At 44.7% G+C, this 18,538-nt stretch overlaps 1 protein-coding gene across 7 annotated transcripts in view; it reads left to right on the top strand.

Annotated features, from left to right (window-relative positions):
- DOT1L (DOT1 like histone lysine methyltransferase) overlaps positions 1-18,538 on the top strand; it is a 129,009-nt gene that overhangs the window by 98,915 nt on the left and 11,556 nt on the right. For 4 of the 7 annotated variants that reach the window (XM_044998678.1, XM_044998673.1, XM_044998672.1 and 1 more), the window contains 12 exons: positions 144-245; positions 1,726-1,863; positions 2,726-2,851; positions 3,721-4,205; positions 4,482-4,605; positions 5,586-5,732; positions 9,209-9,338; positions 11,702-12,318; positions 13,050-13,255; positions 15,148-15,212; positions 15,760-16,734; positions 17,841-18,462. In XM_044998678.1, coding sequence (XP_044854613.1) covers positions 144-245; positions 1,726-1,863; positions 2,726-2,851; positions 3,721-4,205; positions 4,482-4,605; positions 5,586-5,732; positions 9,209-9,338; positions 11,702-12,318; positions 13,050-13,255; positions 15,148-15,212; positions 15,760-16,734; positions 17,841-18,427 — 3,702 coding nt within the window. In that variant the 3' untranslated portion in view covers positions 18,428-18,462. The remainder of the gene's footprint in view (positions 1-143; positions 246-1,725; positions 1,864-2,725; positions 2,852-3,720; positions 4,206-4,481; positions 4,606-5,585; positions 5,733-9,208; positions 9,339-11,701; positions 12,319-13,049; positions 13,256-15,147; positions 15,213-15,759; positions 16,735-17,840; positions 18,463-18,538) is intronic. The other 3 variants (XM_044998676.1, XM_044998674.1, XM_044998679.1) reach the window with 3 other exon arrangements.

The following is an 18,538-nucleotide window of genomic DNA, read 5'->3' as shown; positions in this document are numbered from 1 at the left end:
TAGTTCTTCTTGTCTGTGTAAGCATCTATATCACTGAAATGCCAATTGTTGAGATGGACCTTCCCACACAGATTCCAGTGGGAGTCTGACATAAACTTTGCTGCTTTCTTTTTCTCTTTTTTGTTTTTAAACAACTTTTCCAGGAAAAGAATGCTCAGTTGCTGGGGACAGCACAACAATTATTCACCCACTGCCAGGCACAGAAAGAGGAAATTAAACGGCTCTTTCAACAGAAACTCGATGAGGTATGGTTTGCAGAGAAATATCCTTGTTGGAAATTAATAATCCAACATTCTTGAGGTGTTACTCTGGCTTTGAAATCTTGGCTCTTACCCGTAGGTGGCTGCACAATGGAATGGATTTCCTTCTCTGTCCAGTCCATCACTGTTGCTTAAGTCATAGCTTACCAGCGTACCTTGATCCCAGAAGGGGTGTTAGTGACAGTCCGCAGGGCTGATTTTCCATTAAGTAACAAAGGAGAACACAGAAAGCTTGTTCATTTTCCCTAGTTGAGTAGACGTGCCACGTCTGCCTAATCTTTCTCCAAAAAGTGCACACCTGCCCCGGGTGAGCCACAGGCTTTGGTGTTGGTGTTATGTCACTACACCATTTTATTTGTGGATTTATGACCCTGTGCACCAACCACTTCCGCTTATGAAGGGGGAGAACAGAACACACTTGGAAATTGAACAAATGAATCAAATAAAAATCTCTGGTCACCCCAGAAGCAGTGATTTCATTCACCTGCAGCATAAAGATTGACACGGTGCTCTACTGTTCTGATAAATAACGGTGGTGGAATTAATCAGTAACTGCACATCTGGAGAACTCGTTTATACTTACCCAAACCAGACTACATCCCCCTTATGCACAACATAGTCCTTACTGTGCTGCTCAGTACAGGCTTCAAAGCTTCATTGAATTGGTCCTGTGATTGAGCCACTGGACTACAAGAGATCTGGGTTCAGTTCCTGGTTCGGTCAGACTGTGAGACCCCTCGGGCAAATCATGTGATCTCTGGGACAATATTTCTTCCACCTGCTGTCAGTTTTGTCTGTTTAGCCTGTGAACTCTTTGGGCTAGTCTAGTACTGTCAGGCCTTGACCTCATTTGGAAAGTCTTTGCTACTCTGGTACTACCAATAACATTGGGTGGCACAGTAATAATATAACAGCTAGCAGTATTCACCCAGCACTTTCCATCTGTAGTGCTCAGTGTCTCGCAAAAGAGCTCAGCCTTGTTGCCATTTTACAGATGGGGAAGCTGAGGCACAGTAGCTTCTTGTTTCCCTATAGTGGCTCTAAAAAGCATGGGGGGAGGGTACACTGGGACAAACTGGCAGGTACCACACCACCTTAACAAATGCAGGTAGGTCAAATGAAAGTTCATGCTGCTTCGCTGCATAAACAGGTGAGCATACGGTTCTACTAGGGGTCAACTCCTGGTTTGTATTCCCAGCTTTGCCAATGACTTGCTTGTGACTATACAAGGTATCTCGCGTCTCTGCCTCACTTCCCCATCTGTAAAGTGGGAATGATGATGGTGATACGCTGCCTCTCAGAAGCGTTGGGAAGTTTTAATAATGACTGTAAAAGTGGCGTGAGTCCCCTAATGACGGGCAGTATAGAAATGTGAAATGTTATTACTATATGTGTATGCAGACTGTCTGAAATTGGAATACTGCGTCCCGTTTGAATCTGATGCTTTCTCCCCCTCATCCTGTAGTTGGGAGTTAAAGCTCTGACATATAATGACCTGATTCAGGCTCAGAAGGAGATCTCTGCTCACAACCAGCAGCTGAAGGAACAGACAAAGCAGCTGGAGAAAGATAACAGTGAACTCAGGAACCAGAGCTTGCAGCTGGTACGTACCGTGCTTCCATCTGACTAGCAATGTGTGAGCCAAGTGATGGCCATTTTATATATAGAAGGCAGGTCATGAACTGCTGTTTTCCCTTTTATATCTTAATGAGAACAAAAACTGAACGGAAATCTGAGTTCCTCTAGAGTCTCCAAGAATGTTGTCCATGCAAAGAATGCTACGCTGGTGATGGGAAGAGCTCGTGTGTCTAGTTCTTGTGCTCACTGTCTAGTTCCTATGCTATCTGTGGCTTTTCTCTAGTCCTAGACCTTTTGGCTTCTGAGAACAGAGGCCAGTTGCTTTCTTTTCCTCCTTAATCATTCTCAGAAGAATGACTCTTGACCCAAAGGGTGGGGTAGGTGGTCCATTCTCACAGGCATCTTCATTTAAATCCAGAAGTTTTCTGATGTGACAGCTGACTTGGGTGGCCCCAACCTCGTCCAGAGTACACAGCTGTGCCGACATGCTCTGCGCATATGGGATAGCAGTTTGAAGTTGAGGTGATTGAACACTGTGGCCAAGAAGTTTGCCCCGGGCTCGCTTGGCTGTAGCTATCGTTTATATATCCGTTACTTCCAGCAGTTCACACAGTTAATATTAGGGTGGGAGAAACTGTACGCAGAAGCATTTAGGGATGTTGAGTAAAGTTAGCCTTGTAAGCCCCAACTCCGGCTGCTTAAATAGGGATTGGAAACTAATTTTTCTGTAAAGCTGCAATATTTGCCTTGAATTGAGAGCTAGTTTTCAGTATGATAGACGTTTCCCGTCAGATTTCAGTGGAAAGGAGGATGGAATTCTGCCCTGCTCTATTGATAGTTTGGAATTGTGAAACATGCCACTGACCAAGCCTTTAATGCACCTGCAGCTTAAAGCACGATGCGAAGAACTGAAGTTGGATTGGTCGACGCTGTCGTTGGAGAGCTTACTGAAGGAAAAGCAGGCACTGAAGAATCAGATTTCTGAGAAACAAAAGCACTGTTTGGAATTGCAGGTAGAACCAGGAGCAAATTTAGTGCCACTAGCTCAAAGTAGTATTCAGCTAGTATTCCCGCTAGGGCACATGTTGTTTTTTTTGCATTACATGACATTGGAACATAAACCTGCTGCCATGGTAGTAGTATGACAAAATGATTAGAGGGTGGGTTGAGAACACTAGGAAGAACAAAGCTGCAGATAATCTTTCAGCTATATAAAGGGCAAATAATGGAACTTTGCTTGGCGTCCAGTATTGCTCTGGGCTTCTGAACCTGAGCATTGGTTTATCAGCTGTTCTCTGTGTCCTTAAAATGCTTTGCCTAGTGAAAAGGAAGGTCCTACTGGTTTTGTTCTGTTTCGTTCCATTACTCCTATATTGCATCTCCTGTGTGCGTGTCTCATGTCAGACATCACTTCCCACAGAAACATCTTGCCAAAAGGACCTTTCTTTTCGCAATGGGGTTGGTTCTCTTGGCTTCTCATAAGAAGTGGTAACCCAGTCCAAATGTGTTATCGGGCACATGGTTGGACACTCTTAGTATAGGGTGTCATTTTCCCCCTCCCCCACCATCCAATAGTGTTAAATTAGGCTGTATTTTTATTTAAATCTGACTTTTTACAGACTCTTTATTGGAAATTGTCTGACATGCTCTAGAAGATGTTCCCTAGTAGTCTGTTTGAACATTCTTTTTTCTACCTGTACCTTTGTTTCACAAATCCAGAGCAGTGTATTGAAATTTGTTTTTTAAATCATAGATTGTTTGCTTTGAGTTATCACCAAAAAAGGGGACACTTTTTCTGAGAAGCATCTGGAAGGGAAAACTCCAGAATGTGGTATTATTCTTAGGTACAGTCTTTAATCTTTGTCCTCCTCTTCATTTAAAGATCAGCATTGTGGAGCTTGAGAAAAGTCAAAGGCAGCAGGAGCTCATGCAGCTGAAATCGTATATGCCTCCTGATGAGTCTCTGTCGGTACAGCTACGCAATAAAAACCGTTTAAGCCGTGAGCCCGAGGCTGATCACGGCAGATTCCAACTTGAGCTTGAGTGCTCTAAATTTCCTATGCCCCACATCAACGGCATGAGCCCTGAACTGTCCATGAATGGTCATGCTACTCCCTATGAAATCCATAATGCTCTTAGCAGGCCCTCTTCCAAGCAGAACACCCCTCAATACATGACCTCTCACCTGGACCAAGAAATAATTCCTTGCACCCCAAACCACAGCAGCAGACAGAAGGTGGACAAGACAGCAAGCTTGTCCTTACCTGATTACACCAGGTTTTCCCCAGCTAAGATAGCCCTAAGGAGACATTTGAATCAGGACCATGCAGTCAATGGAAAAGCAACAACTAATGAGATACACCAGAGGTGAGAGTGGTCAGTTCCTGTGTTGGGAAATGCGGTGTGGTAATGCTTGTCATGTTGCTGGTAATAAACCTAGACAGTAGAAGAAAATAGAATCTTGGCCTAGATTTTTAGCGTGGTAAAGCTTTGTGGCATAGTCATTTAACTGTTAGCCAGTATATCCAGCAGTGCCAGTTTATCAGGTAAGCAGGGCAATAATGCCTTGAGTTTGTAATAGGAATTCATTTTGGACAAAGGGCATTAGGAGGAAAAAGCTGACTGTGTACATCTTTGTTCCAGAGCTGACCATGTAAAAGAGAATGGCCTTACATATCCAAGCCCTGGCATTTCAAATGGCATAAAGCTGAGTCCTCAGGAAACTCGGCCCTCTTCCCCAGCGGCCTTACCGATTGCAGGCGAGAAGGTAAGGAATGTGTTGGCTTCTCCGCACAGAGCTGTCAACAGAAATGCTTCTGACGGAGCAAAGAAGTAAAAGCTCTAGGCTAGAAGGTGTGGACTCCATTCTTTCTGGTAGCCATAGAAAAAGCCATAAAAAACTCAGCATTGGGTGTAATATGAAATGGAAGATGTCCAAGATGTCAAAAGAAGGAACTGGATGATGGAGAGAATCTGGTTATGAACTAGGCTGGTAGTGACCAAAAGTTTTATTGCTATCAGATGCCTTTCACTGAACTCTGTAAAATGAGTAAGTGTTTTATTCTAGTTCACTTAACCAATCCCACTTCAGATCATCTAGGTGTTGGCTTCAGCAGAGAGGCTGAGGAGAGAATGTACCATGGAGTGTGAACTATCATCTCCCACGTAGAGGCGCCCATTCCGGAGCAGAGTAGAGGCACACTACCGGGTGGCAGTGATAGGAAGGTTGCGCTGCTGCTGCCTGCTCTGTGGAAGAGGGCTTGTCTACAGATTTGTTGGATAAGCACCCTTCACCAGCAGCAAATCAATGTTTACACTTCTCATTGGTGTAAATGTTAAGAAATAAGAGGCTGTGAATCCCCAATCATGGGCAAGGATGTCGGGGAAACAAGCTTTCAAAAACTCCCTCTCTCCCTCGAGACCCACATCAGAGCCTCTATCCTTCCTATCCACGGTGATCTGGTTCAGATTCCTTTGGACACAGCCGTTCATCTATGGTTGCAATGGGTTGTTGGCTGAATTGATGTGCTGTCTTTGCAATACATCCAAACACTCTTTTCTCGTATTTGTTCCCATCAGGTAGCATGTTATATACAACAGCAAAATGCCTGGGGAAAAATGCGCACAGCTTATTTTTATATAAAAATGTCAACATATGCTGAGAAGTAGCAGGGTTTGGTCATTGTTGGGGAAACTCAGTAGTGAGTAAGAAGCCCCCTTTGAAACAGGCTGCTTTTGTGTTTGCAGGTTTTGCGAGAGAGGACTTCTGCGAGTAATGGAGAAACTATCACCAGCCTACCTATCAGTATTCCTCTCAGCACGGTGCAGCCCAATAAACTCCCTGTTAGTATCCCTCTGGCCAGCGTAGTCCTACCTAGCCGTGTTGAGAAGGTGGTGAGTAAGGGATTGTCAACACTTTCCATCCCTAACTAAAAACCAGACTGGGGAATAATCGTATACCATGCACCAGAATCCTGGCCAGGACATTGAGCTAGAATACCCTTGATGCTTTTGGAGTGACCGCTGATGCTGTGTCTCTACCTGGATCTTGGACAGTTATTTTCCTAGAGTATGTTAGACCAGCATGTGTCCTGGACAGGGAGAGAGATGAAGTCCCTGCTCCCAAACAACTTACGTTCTGAATCTATGGCATGCTAGAGAGGCAGGGTTAGCCTAATGGGTAGGACATGGGCCTATGAGTGAGGAATCTAGAGTGACCAGACATCCCGATATTTTGTTTCAGGTGCGGTGGCCCGTTTTAATTAATTAATTCATTTATTTGTTGTTGCTTAGGCAGCAGTGAGAGGCAGGGGGAGCGCCTTTTCAATTGTTACACTCACCCGACGTGTCTGTGTCTTTGGCATTTCGGCAACAGGTCTTTCAGTCGCTGATGGTCTTCAGCGGCATTTCAGCGGCGGGTACTTCTTTCTTTGGCGGCAAGATTTATTACCTGCTGCTGAAATGCTGCCGAAGACCGTCAGTGACTGAAGGACCTGCCGCCGGAGTGCCGCTGAAGACCCGGACGCTGTGAGTGTAACAGTTGAAAAGGCGCTCCCCCTGTGGCAGTCCCGATATTTTGAAGTTATCATCTGGTCACCCTAGAGGAATCCCAAGTGCTAATTTCAGCTCAGCCATTGACTTCCTGTGTGACACTGGGCAAATGAATGTCTGGCTTGCTTTGCTCATTGGTATAATGGGGCTACCTTGTGTGGGTGCTGAGGCTGAGTTTGTCACACGCCAAGCATGAGCTGTTGCAGTATCTTTTCAGCTTTCACATCTGGAAATGTTTTGGGATTCCTTTTTTTTTTTTCCTTGTGATCTCAGCAGACCTATGCTGGTGCGTGTTCCCAGGGGGAAGAGCATGAAAAGGACCGTGTGGGAGGGTCAGTGCTTGACAGACCAGGGATGTAAGGCATCCAGTTCCCTCCAGTGTTTCTGCCAAAGAGGATTCCAGTAGATTACTAAGGAGCATTCACTGCCTTTCTGTGGGAAGCATGGATTTGGACTCCACCTGAATGGTAGTGGATGGAAGAGGAGGGTTAATGGCTTCCTTCTCAGCCCACTGAACCATCTCAGACTGGCTGGATGCTTCCCAGTTTGTGACCACCAGTGTGGTCTTTGAGTCCCCTCCAGCAGTTTACCAGTGCAGCCTTGTGTAGCAACATAAAATTGGACATAAACTCCTCTTCCCTCCCCCCCGCCTGCTTTCTGTCACGGGAGAGGGAAAGATCTCTCTAGCCTGAGATCATGTATCCCATGGCCTCTGTTAGCCTCCCCCTTGTACTTTCTTCATGTCCTTTAACTGTTCCCAGTTGATGGGTTGATTGCTCTTATTAGCTTAACAGCTTCCTGCCTAATTAAGCCATTAAGCACCCATCCCCCCCAATTAAATCCACTCAGGGTGGGGGGAGCTAGTACTTTGGTGGCCAGAGTGCTGTGTCTGCTCCTAGCATTCTGTCACCGGGAGTTCTTTCTTTGATGAACTAAATAAGGGATTATTACACAGATGCCACAGCCAGCTGCAGTGGGAGGGTATCGTAGTCTGACTCCCTGTGTCCCTTCTCCTAGCAAAAGGCCTTGCAGTTGTGCTGGAGGGCCCCTGTTGTCTTAGTTCCAGGCAGGCACATCTCTTAAAATGGAGGAAGGTGGCATCGTTATAGAATTATACTGCTGCCCTGGGGAGTTAGGGCTGCCTTTGGGAAACATCCCTTGCTGATAACTGGTTTGGCAAAGGGAGAGCTTGATTCTGAAGTCTGTGAGCACCTGCAATGTGTGCATGTGTGTGTGTGTGTGTACGTGTACTGGGCCACTCAGTTGGTGTAAAAAGAACAGGAGTACTTGTGGCACCTTAAAGACTAACACATTTATTTTAGCATGAGCTTTCGTGAGCTGCAGCTCACTTCTTCGAATCCGAAGAAGTGAGCTGCAGCTCACGAAAGCTCATGCTAAAATAAATGTGTTAGTCTTTAAGGTGCCACAAGTACTCCTGTTCTTTTTGCGGATACAGACTAACACGGCTGCTACTCTGAAACCTGTCAGTTGGTGTAGTGTGCTGACTTGCATCAGGTGGGAATCTGGCGCTCTCTTTAGTGTTCCTGATGGCTGAGGCATTTTGAGAACAGAAATACTCAAGATGACACCATGCCTGCAGTCTGTGTGCGCTTCTCACTGATTTCAGGGGAACTGTGTGTGTGAACTGAGGGTATGATACAGCCCTTTGTTTCTTTTCCCATCTGCACTAAAACTATGGATTGAGGGACCTCATTACGACACAGTTGTCCTGAGTCAAAGGCAGAGGGACCCTCTTTGAGGTGTTTGTCCAGCCACTACCACATTGGGATCCTGGTCCATGACACGGGCTTGTAGGTGCTAACTCAATATAAATAATATTAAAAGTTGTAGTGTAGATGGGATCTAACTGTGTCCCATAACTGGGCTAACCCTTGAATAGTCCAAACCTCTAACCCAGTGGTGGAATGCCCTTCGGTCGTGTCTAACCAACACTGTTCACTATGATGGAGCAGCAATAATCCAAACAGGGATCTGTGGCTTGGTTATAGATGCAGGCATTGATGGGACCAAAGGCTGAACCATTCTACACATTTTTGAGTTCACCCTTTGTTCCTCAAAGGAGAGGAATCGCTTCAGTCCCTTTCCTCTCTTTGGTTTGTGAGTACATGTCATGGACTTGTCTAACACCTGAATTTCTCAGGTACCTGGGAACCCTGTCAAAAGAAGCACTTGCTTGTGCTTTTGGAAAATGTGGCATTGTATGTGAAACCAGCAGTTCTAGAAACAAACTACAGCACAGTAGCAGGAAGGCTACCGAGGCTCTGGAATTACTGGAGGACTCTAATTTGTGCATCAATATGTTCCTAGCTACATGAGGTCAGAGACCGTCATTTTTATTCCAGGTGCCAGACTTTTTTTGGTGGGCAGTGGAATATTCCTTGTGCATGGACAGTGACGCTTCAGGAGATGATCAGATGAAGCCCCTGGGATCCTACAGTGCAGTCCAGGGCTTGGCTCTCACTGCTAATACAGAAGATGTGATCTGCAGAGAGGTCATGTCTCAGCATGCTGTGATGCATTATGGTGGAAAGATTGTTACATGTTTGGACATGACATCTCTGGAGGCTACATGAAACTAGATGCTGCAGCAAGTTGCCAGTGCAGCTCTTGGTTTGATGATGTTTGGGAAGCCTGGAGTTAAACTGTAATTTTCTGAAAATATACAAAGTCTAGAAGGTTTAGGGAATCCATAGGGATTTAAAGCCACAAACCTACAGATGCCCATGAATTCTGTTAAATGAACAGCTCTTGAACAAACTTTCTGAACTGAAGTGCTTGTGTTTTTTCACCTCCTCCAGAGAAGCACACCTAGTCCAGTTCATCAGAATCGAGACTCGTCGTCAACACTTGAAAAACAGTATGGTGCTAGTTCTCATAATGGCGTAAGCAATGCTGCTGGAAATAAGCCACTGGCTTTGGCTACCTCAGGTAATGAACTCCCCTCTACGGAGCCACCATGTCTCTTAGCAATAACTCTCTTTATTATGTGTGTTTGAGCTTTTGGGCACTTGTGATTGAGAGCCCCTGATACTGCCAAGAGCTGGGTGTATGGTGCAGTTTCATATCAAAAGGTTGAATGTTCCTGGGTTAAGGAGGAGGACCTGGATTGAGGGTGTAGTAGGACTGAAAAAACACAATGAAGGGAAGGGTAATTCATTGGTGGAAACATGAGTGTGGCAGTTCAGACAAAATAATCACAAACCAAGATAGGCAGTGTGTTCCTGTTGGTCAGTCCTGAACACCCAGTGCGAGAAGTCCCCCTTAGGCTCTCTTCCAGCATCTGTATAGATTCAATTTACTCACATCCAACTGCATGCCCGTTTGTGACCCCTCTTATCCTCCCAATTCTCCTAGCTGCAGTTGCTGTGTGGAATGCTGGCAGACCATTGCCTCTAGCGCTTTCTCCCATGAGCACAAATAAAGGCTGGAACAGATGGTCTCCCCACCCTTGGGGAAATCCTACCTCCAGCTGTACCACTGTGGTGGATCCTGTTGCTCCCCAGTAATCTGAGCACATTCCCAAAGGGAAAGCAAACAGGATGTTAGGAATCATTAAAAAGGAGATAGAGAATAAGACTGAGAATATATTATTGACCTTATATAAATCGATGGTATGCCCACATCTCGAATACTGTGTACAGATGTGGTCTCCATCTCAAAAAAGTTATACTGGCACTAGAAAAGGTTCAGAAAAGGGCAATTAAAATGATTAGGGGTTTGAGAGCCTCCCATATGAGGAAAGATTAAAGAGGCTAGGACTCTTCAGGTTGGAAAAGAGGAGACCAAGGGGGGATATGATAGAGGTATATAAAATCATGAGTGATGTGGAGAAAGTGGATAAGGAAAAGTTATTTACTTATTCCCCGTAATACAAGAACTAGGGCTCACCACATGAAATTAATAGGCAGCAGGTTTAAAACAAATAAAAGGAAGTTCTTCTTCATGCAGCGCACAGTCAACTTGTGGAACTCCTTACCTGAGGAGGTTGTGAAGGCTAGGACTATAACAGTGTTTAAAAGGGAACTGGATAAATTCATGGTGGTTAAGTCCATAAATGGCTATTAGCCAGGATGGGTAAGGAATGGTGTCCCTAGCCTCTATTTGTCAGAGGATGGAGATGGATGGCAGGAGAGAGATCACTTGATCATTGCCTGTTAGGTTCACTCCCTCTGGGGCACCTGACATTGGCCACTGTCGGTAGACAGATACGGGGCTAGATGGACCTTTGGTCTGACCCAGTACGGCCGTTCTTATGTTCTAACCTGGCACAGAGAGAAATGAGTCAGGCCTTTTTCAGGAGTCTGGAAAGGCAGCTGTTGAATTTGTGTCTGCCACTGTCAACAATAGGGAGCTTAGCAAACCCACTACACTCCTACACTCCATTCAAGGGGCAGGAGCAGTTTCCCAAAAAGGCCCCGAGACCCTTTATTCAACCTTCTTGGGACCAGTGAGTGCCTCTTCAGCATAGCCTGCAGGAAGCGCTCTTCCACAGCTGTATCCTCATCAGACTTGCACTGTCATTCTTCCTCTGTGCTTCCCACCCTGAGGGCCTTTGTCCTGATTAACATCCTTTCAGCAGACAAGGGCTGAAGGCAGCTCCCTCTGAAGCCAATTATAGTCAATGCTGCAGAGTAACATTGGGTTCCCAGCTCCCCTTAGTCTGCCACTGCCTTATCTAAATTCCATGCATGATGCATTGCTGCAGATTCTTAATGAACTTCATTACTCCCCTTTCCCTCAACTCCCACATAGGTTCCTTCAGTTCCCCTGACTTCCTGAAGATCCACCACAGTTTTCTCCCTGCTTCCCTTTGGTTTGAGCTATGGGGAGGGGCTAGGTGTGCAGATGACAGTCTCTTTGGAAAGAAACTGGCTGATTCTTGCTGTGTGGGTGACTGGCTAGAGGAAAGGGCTGAGAGCAGAGAGGTTCTTGGGTTCTAATCCAAGGTGAGCATCTTATCCTGAGAAGGCACTTGAGTTGTGACAAATATTGGGTTAAAAGCAGGACACTTGCCTGGTATGTGTGAACTTTTGTGAGTTAGTAGAAGGGAGCAGAGTGAACTGACAAATCTAACTTAATTCACCAACACATACAGCTATGTTCTTGGCTTCACTGTGTGATGGGCGGCCTTGCAGAGTTCAATACGTAGTATTATGCAGATGACTGGGAGTTACTGCATTGCCAGTTAATCTAATACAGATAGGATAGCTGAACACTCAGACATACCCAGAGATTTAGTCTGGAAGGTATACATCACTGCTTCTGTTTAGTGATACTTTCCCTTTCCACAGGTTTTTCATATTCTTCTGGCTCCATGGCAGTTAATGGAACTCTTTCAAACAGCCCAGCCCACCTTAACCATAGTGTTGATCAGGCAGCTGTGGACGACTCCGGGAGTTTGTTTAACTCGGTAGGGTCTCGGAGCTCCACTCCACAATACCCTTCTTTGCTAATGATGCAGTCACGGAATTCTGGGCAGAATTCCCCGGCTCACCAGCACTCAGCAAGCCCCAAGTTAAATGGTGCCTCCCAGAGCATGGTAGGGGTACTGCAGTATGTGGATGCTCAGAAGATGTTTGCCGAAGGAACAAAGGGGGAACTTCAGCCTGATGCCGCCTTTTCCGATCCTGAGAACGAGGCCAAGAGAAGAATCATCTTCACAATCTCTCCTAGTACAGGAAGTGTAAAACAGTCTCCGTCTAACAAGCACAGTCCCCTGACTGCAAGCATTCGGATGGACTGTGGCCAAGCATACATGCAGGATGGGAAGAAACGAGGTCGAAGGAAGAGATCCTCCACAGGGAATCTAAACATGAACTCCGGGGTGTCCCCTAAACGCAAATCCTTACCAACTGTGGCTGGACTCTTTACTCAGCCTTCAGGCTCACCGCTTAATATAAACTCAATGGTAAGGAAAAGAATGATGGGAGTTGCGGCTAAGTGTAGGTATGTTTGGCATGTCAGTACTGTACATTGTTACAATTTTGGTGTTCTGGACTGTAGCATAAAAAACCCATGTGAACATGTTCCTCTAAGAGCCAACAGGTTGTTGAAAGTTACAATGATCCATTTAGATATAGTTACAAAATCTTTTAAATCAGCTTACCTTCCCCTCAAAAAATTATATTAAGTATTAAACAGAATCTTTAACAAAATGATTCTGATTCTCCAAGTGATCGTGAAACATATGTTTGCTTACAGTGAAATCTAAATTTTACCTGGTCTAAAATAAATTAACTGACTTGAGTGCTTATGTTCCATTGACTTTAAGCAAATGCTTTTTAGTAAGTATTATCATAAAACACACGGCAGATATTCCTAATGAGGACCTGTAGGCTGTATTCATCATGTCATCAGAAATTGATACTTGAGGTGAAATGTTCTTGCCCTGTTTTCATGCATTTAACTGCCTAGTTTTATCATCTTCAAGGTTAAGTATTCAGCCATGAAAGCTCAGAAAAGCAGCCAAGCATTGTGCAGGGATTTCAGGGTTGTGACATTGAAGCATAGCATGGCTCTTGGTGTTAAACACTAAGCTGGTCTTAAAGCTGAAAGCTGAGTGTGAGTGAATGTTGTCTTACGAAGTTCTTTACTAAAAGAATATTTTCATCTTTAACATTTTTTTTCTTCCCATCCCAGGTCAATAACATTAATCAGCCTTTAGAAATAACAGCCATTTCCTCCCCTGAAAACTCCCTGAAGAACTCTCCTGTTCCCTACCAGGACAATGACCAGCCTCCAGTGCTGAAAAAAGAGAAGCCCCTGATTCAGACCAACGGTGTTCATTACTCACCACTGACTTCGGATGAAGAACAGGGATCGGAAGATGAGCACAATAGCACCAGGTGAATATAACTCTGTTGATGTCAGGTCAGCAGCTTTATCTGATCTGAAGAGGCAGCTCTCTAGGCTAAGATCATGGACGCAAGGCCTGGTCTTAACTACAACTACAAAGATCTATCTCATGAACCCATGCTGCTTGTCAGCCAGAGTTTGTTTTCAGCATTGTATATATTGTGTACTTTAGTAGCTAACATCTCTTGATAAACAGTGAAGGTGTTGGAAAGCAGAATGAGCATAGGGAACCTACTCCTAGCTGGGTTTTTAATGCTTGCAGTGGGTGGCTTTGTTTGGGAGAATGAGCATAAACTTTGCAGGAGTGCTAACTTCAGCATCCTGACCAAGTCCCACCTTTTGGGTAATTTTTGGAAAATTCCCACTTCCATTTCAACTTGATACAGAGTTCTTCACTTCCTATTCCAAACTGTTGTGTAACATTGCTCTGTGTTGTTAAACACTGTCACGTTCTTCCCCATTTCTGGGTGCAGTAATTGCTCTGTATATGTGAAGCACTTTAAGAGTAAAGGTGCTGTAAATCCGGCTGCCTGAGGAAGGAAAATAGCAATGAAAAGTTCCATGAATAAGTATTCTTGATATGTAGGTAAAATTCCATTACAACCTCTGTTCAGAGTCTTTGGTAGCTTATTTCTTGGTAATGATAAATTCCACTAGTATGGTGGTTCTCAGCCAGGGGTACACATGGGTCTTCCAGAAGGTACATCAACTCATCTAGATATTTGCCTACTCTTACAACAGGCTACATAAAAAGCACTAGCAAAGTCAGTACAAATTAAAATTTCATACAGACAATGACTTGTTTATACTACTCTATATACTATACACTGAAATGTAAGTAGAACATTTATATTCCAATTGGTTTATTTTATAATTATAGGGTAAACATGAGAGAGTCAGCAATTTTTCAGTAATAGTGTGCTGTGACAGAATGTTCGGAATCATTAAGAAAAGGATAGATGATAAGACAGAAAATATCATATTGCCTCTCTCTAAATCCATGGTATGCCCCCATATTGAATACTGTCTGCACACGTGGTTGCCCCATCTCAAAAAAGATATATTGGAATTGGAAAAGATTCAGAAAAGGGCAATAAAAAGGAGAGATTAATAAGACTGGGATTTTTCATCTCTGAAAAGAGATGACTAAGGGGGGATATGACAGAGGTCTGTAAAATCATGATTGGTGTGGAGAACGTACATAAGGAAGAGTTATTTACTCCTCATAACAAAGAACTAGGGGTCACCAAATGAAATTAATAGGCAGCTGGTTTAAAATAAACAAAAGGAGGTATTTTTTCATACAGCGCGCAGTCAACCTGTGGAACTCTTTGCCAGAGGATGTTGTGAAGGCCAAGACTATAACAGGGTTCAAAAAAGAACTAGATAAGTTCATGTAGGATAGGTCCATCAATGGCGATTAGGCAGGATGGGCAGGAACGGTGTCCCTAGCCTCTGTTTGCCAGAAGCTGGGAATGGGTGACAGGGGATGGATCACTTGGTGATTCCTTGTTTTGTGCATTCCCTCTGGGCCACTGGTATTGGCCACTGTTGGAAGACAGGATACTGGGCTAGATGGACCTTTGGTCTGACCCAATATGGCCGTTCTTATGACAGTTTTATATTTTTATGTTTGATTATATGAGCAAGTAGTTTTTAAGTGAGGTGTAACTTGGGGGTATGTGAGACAAATCAGACTCCTGAAATGGGTAAAATAGTCTGGAAAGGTTGAGAGACAATGAACAAGTAAGTTTGCATTGTACATTTTTAAATTAGTTGGGCAGACACAGAAACCTAAAAATCAAGAGGTAAGTCATAGGGGTAACTCAGTAACAGCAAGACTTCAAGAAGCACCGTGTAAGTAATTTTCTTTTCTTACTAGAATTGAGAGGAAAATTGCAACGATATCATTGGAAAGCAAATCTCCACAGAAGACTATTGAAAATGGTAAGTTTAGGGAATGTTAACCATCCATTTAAATGCATTGTGCTGCCTGCTGCCCTGTAGTATTTAGACCGTCAACTGATGAGCATGCTTCCTGGGAGAGAACTTGTGGCATAGAGCAGACATGCATTTCAAAGCAGAGGTCTATGCTAATACAGATCCTTCATCACACAAACTTTGGGGCCACCTCTTTATAGTTGGTTGCGTCAAAAGCCCTTTTAATTATGCGCACAGGTTTTAAAACTATGGGTGGATTAAAGCATTTTAGAGGGTTTTACTTTTTTCCTAGACAAGGATGCCTGACCAGTTTTTGGCTAGGGGTGTGTCAGATTTGAAGGCTGATGTAATCTGCTCTTCCAACAGCCTAATCAGTCCTTTGAGATGCATTTAACTAGGGTCATAGAGGGATTAATAGCTGCTGTGAACTTTCTCCCTGTGTGTTCAGAAAGCAGAATCAGCTATTAAAACGAGTCAGTTGTTGGACAGATTTTTGCCTGCTGAAGAATAAATGAATTGTTTATTGATGCTTGCAACCCTTCTTCCAAACTAGGTGGCAGTTTAGCTGGGAGGAGACAAGCACAAACCAGTGAGAACATGAATAGCAGTAAATGGAAGTCTACTTTTTCGCCAATTTCTGACATCAACCTGACCAAAACTACAGATAGCCCATTGCAGGCTGTTTCATCTCTGAGCCAGAATTCCCTGTTTGCCTTTAGGCCGTCCTCTGAGGATGGCATGGCCATCGATGCCAAAATTGCAGCACACGCACGGAAAAACATCACCATGTCCTCCTCTGGGATGGACAGACTCAGCCCCAATACAAACTCCGCTAATGGATCCATGTATAACGGTGGACTGACCACAGACATCGGTTTACACAGCTTTATTGATGGTGCTTCTCTTCCTCACAAGACTTCAGATGTGACGACCCTCAACTCCTCTCTGGGTTTTCAGTCACAGAGGAGCAAAGATGTGGGGATTTTGGAGACAAACCCCTTTTTGAACAAGAGGCAGCTTGAAGGCCTCGGCAGCATGAAAGGAGAAGACTTAAACCGGTCAGGGGTCAAAAGTAAAGAGCTCAGTGAATTAACCATTCGTCCAGGGGCGGCTTCTGAAAAAAGTTCCTTGCAGCACAATGGCAAGGTCGGCAAAGGACGGGACCGAGATGTGGAGTTTAAAAACGGCCACAACCTTTTCATTTCTGCTGCTGCTGTATCTTCTGGTGGCCTTCTCAATGGCAAAAGCCTTTCCACTGGTGTCTCATCTGCAGGCAACCCAGCACCTTCTGTTCAGACACACCATCCTTTCTTAAACACATTGACCACTGGATCGCAGTTCCCCCTGGGTCCCATGGCTTTGCAGGCAAACCTCAACTCGGTGACAAACTCCTCAGTATTGCAGTCCTTATTTAATTCAATGCCAGCTGCTGCCAGTCTGGTCCACGTGTCATCAGCTGCAACCAGACTGACTAACTCTCATGCTATGGGGAACTTCTCTCCTGGGGTTACAGGTGGAACAGTTGGAGGTAGGCAGAACTTTGTTTCTCTGGTATAAGGGCAGGGCTAGAGGAAAGCGTGTCCGTGTTTCTTTCCAGGTACCAAACCCTTTCACTTCTGCAGGAGGTGGAGCAGCTCTGCCTCGGATTGACTCTATCCTGCATCTCTCACGACTGATAGAATGATCAGCTTTCTTTCTGCTAGATGAACATAGAACTAAACATTAAAGGAAATGGGAATGCACCTCGATATTCTGATTTCATAACATGTGGTCGTGTCAGTTGTCACTATGCTGGAACTAGCTTAGGTCTCCCTGCAGGTCTAAAGGTTTAACGTGTCATGCTGCCGTCTCTGAACAGTTAAGGATATCTGATTTGTCAGCTTCAGTGAAGGTTGAGATTTGGACATAAGATTCTTTCCTCCCCCCTTCCTTGTTTGTGCTGAATATCCGTATCCTTTTCAGATGAGATGCTGATAGGATTCGTGTAGGATTCTACTGGCTCTTGAACTGACACTGATAAGAGAGTGTTTCTGTGCCAGGAATGGCAAATGCCATGTGCACCTCTAGCATTCTGTGCTGTTGTTCTCATGAGACAAACTAGTGGAAGCAGATAGGAAAGAATTTTCCTTTAACCCCATAGTATTGGCAGGTTCAGACAGGTTCTGCCCATAATCATTCATGCACCATGTCGGGAAATCCTAACTCTCACCTCTTAGCGTTTTAGATTTGCTGGACATACACTCTCTGCCCTTGCAGCCTTGTAAGTGGGTAAGCAGGAGGGAACAACAGTCATTTGAGTCTTCAGATAAAGAACTCTAGTGACTGGGTAATCTCATCAAAAGGTTACCTGTGTGGCGTAGAATCAAAAGTTCTGCTTTCTCTTGGGTCTGGCCATTGTTCCCCATGGACTATATTTACAGGCTGGCAGTAGGAAGGTAAGTGACTCTCTTGTACCTCCTGGCCTGCATCCATTATCTCTCATTGCTTGCTGCTATTTCATGCTGCATATTTTGTATGGGGCTGTAACTGCTATAATTTTGCTTTTTTTGGCTTCTTGTTGTTTTGTTTCTCTTGTCACTTGTGACTGTACAAAGCCCATCTGCTGAAGCTGAGTTTTTTTTCTCCTGTTTGCAGGTATTTTTAACCATGCGGTGCCTTCTGCCTCCTCTTCTCATCAGTTTGGAGCCAGTTTCAGCAGCAGTGCTGTTTCTAGCAGCACAATGCTGAGCTTAAACCCTCTGCAGGCTGTTGCCAGCACCTCATCCTTCCAGCCCCCCTCCTCTAGCTTAGTAACATCCAGTGAGAACAGAGCTGCCCAACACCTAAACAGAGCGCCAGTGCAGTCTGTTTTTCATACCCCTCCTCCACCCCCTCCTAATGTTTCATTACCTCCTCCTCCTCCATTACTCGCTTCTAACTCTGAGCCTGCGCTTCTGCAGAACTTGCCGTCCATCCCAGCTAACGATGCTTTTTTACCATCCTCTTCTGCTGCCTCTGTCCAATCTGCTAATGCTTCTTTGTCTATTAAGCTAGCTTCTCTTCAGCACAAAACTTCCCGTCCCTCCTTTACAGTCCATCACCCACCTCTGCCCCGTTTGGCGCTGGCACAGACCGCGCCCATGATCCCGCAGTCCAACGCAACTGGCACGTCCGCTATGTGGGTTACACTTGGCATGCAGTCTCCTTATGCTTCGCACCTTTCTGGGGTTAAGCCACGATAAAGAGCTTGCTTAGCTAACAGTTCTTATTTTGTAAGGTAAGGCTAGAGAAAACAGGAGGTTTGTACAAGATACTGAATGACCTTCCTTTCCTTTTCAGCTATCAGCCCATAA

This window comes from Mauremys mutica, chromosome 24 (genome assembly GCF_020497125.1).
Source record: "Mauremys mutica isolate MM-2020 ecotype Southern chromosome 24, ASM2049712v1, whole genome shotgun sequence".
NCBI lineage: Eukaryota > Metazoa > Chordata > Testudines > Geoemydidae > Mauremys > Mauremys mutica.
The sequence above is the reverse complement of the archived record's forward strand: the minus strand, read 5'-3'. Positions and strand labels throughout refer to the sequence as shown.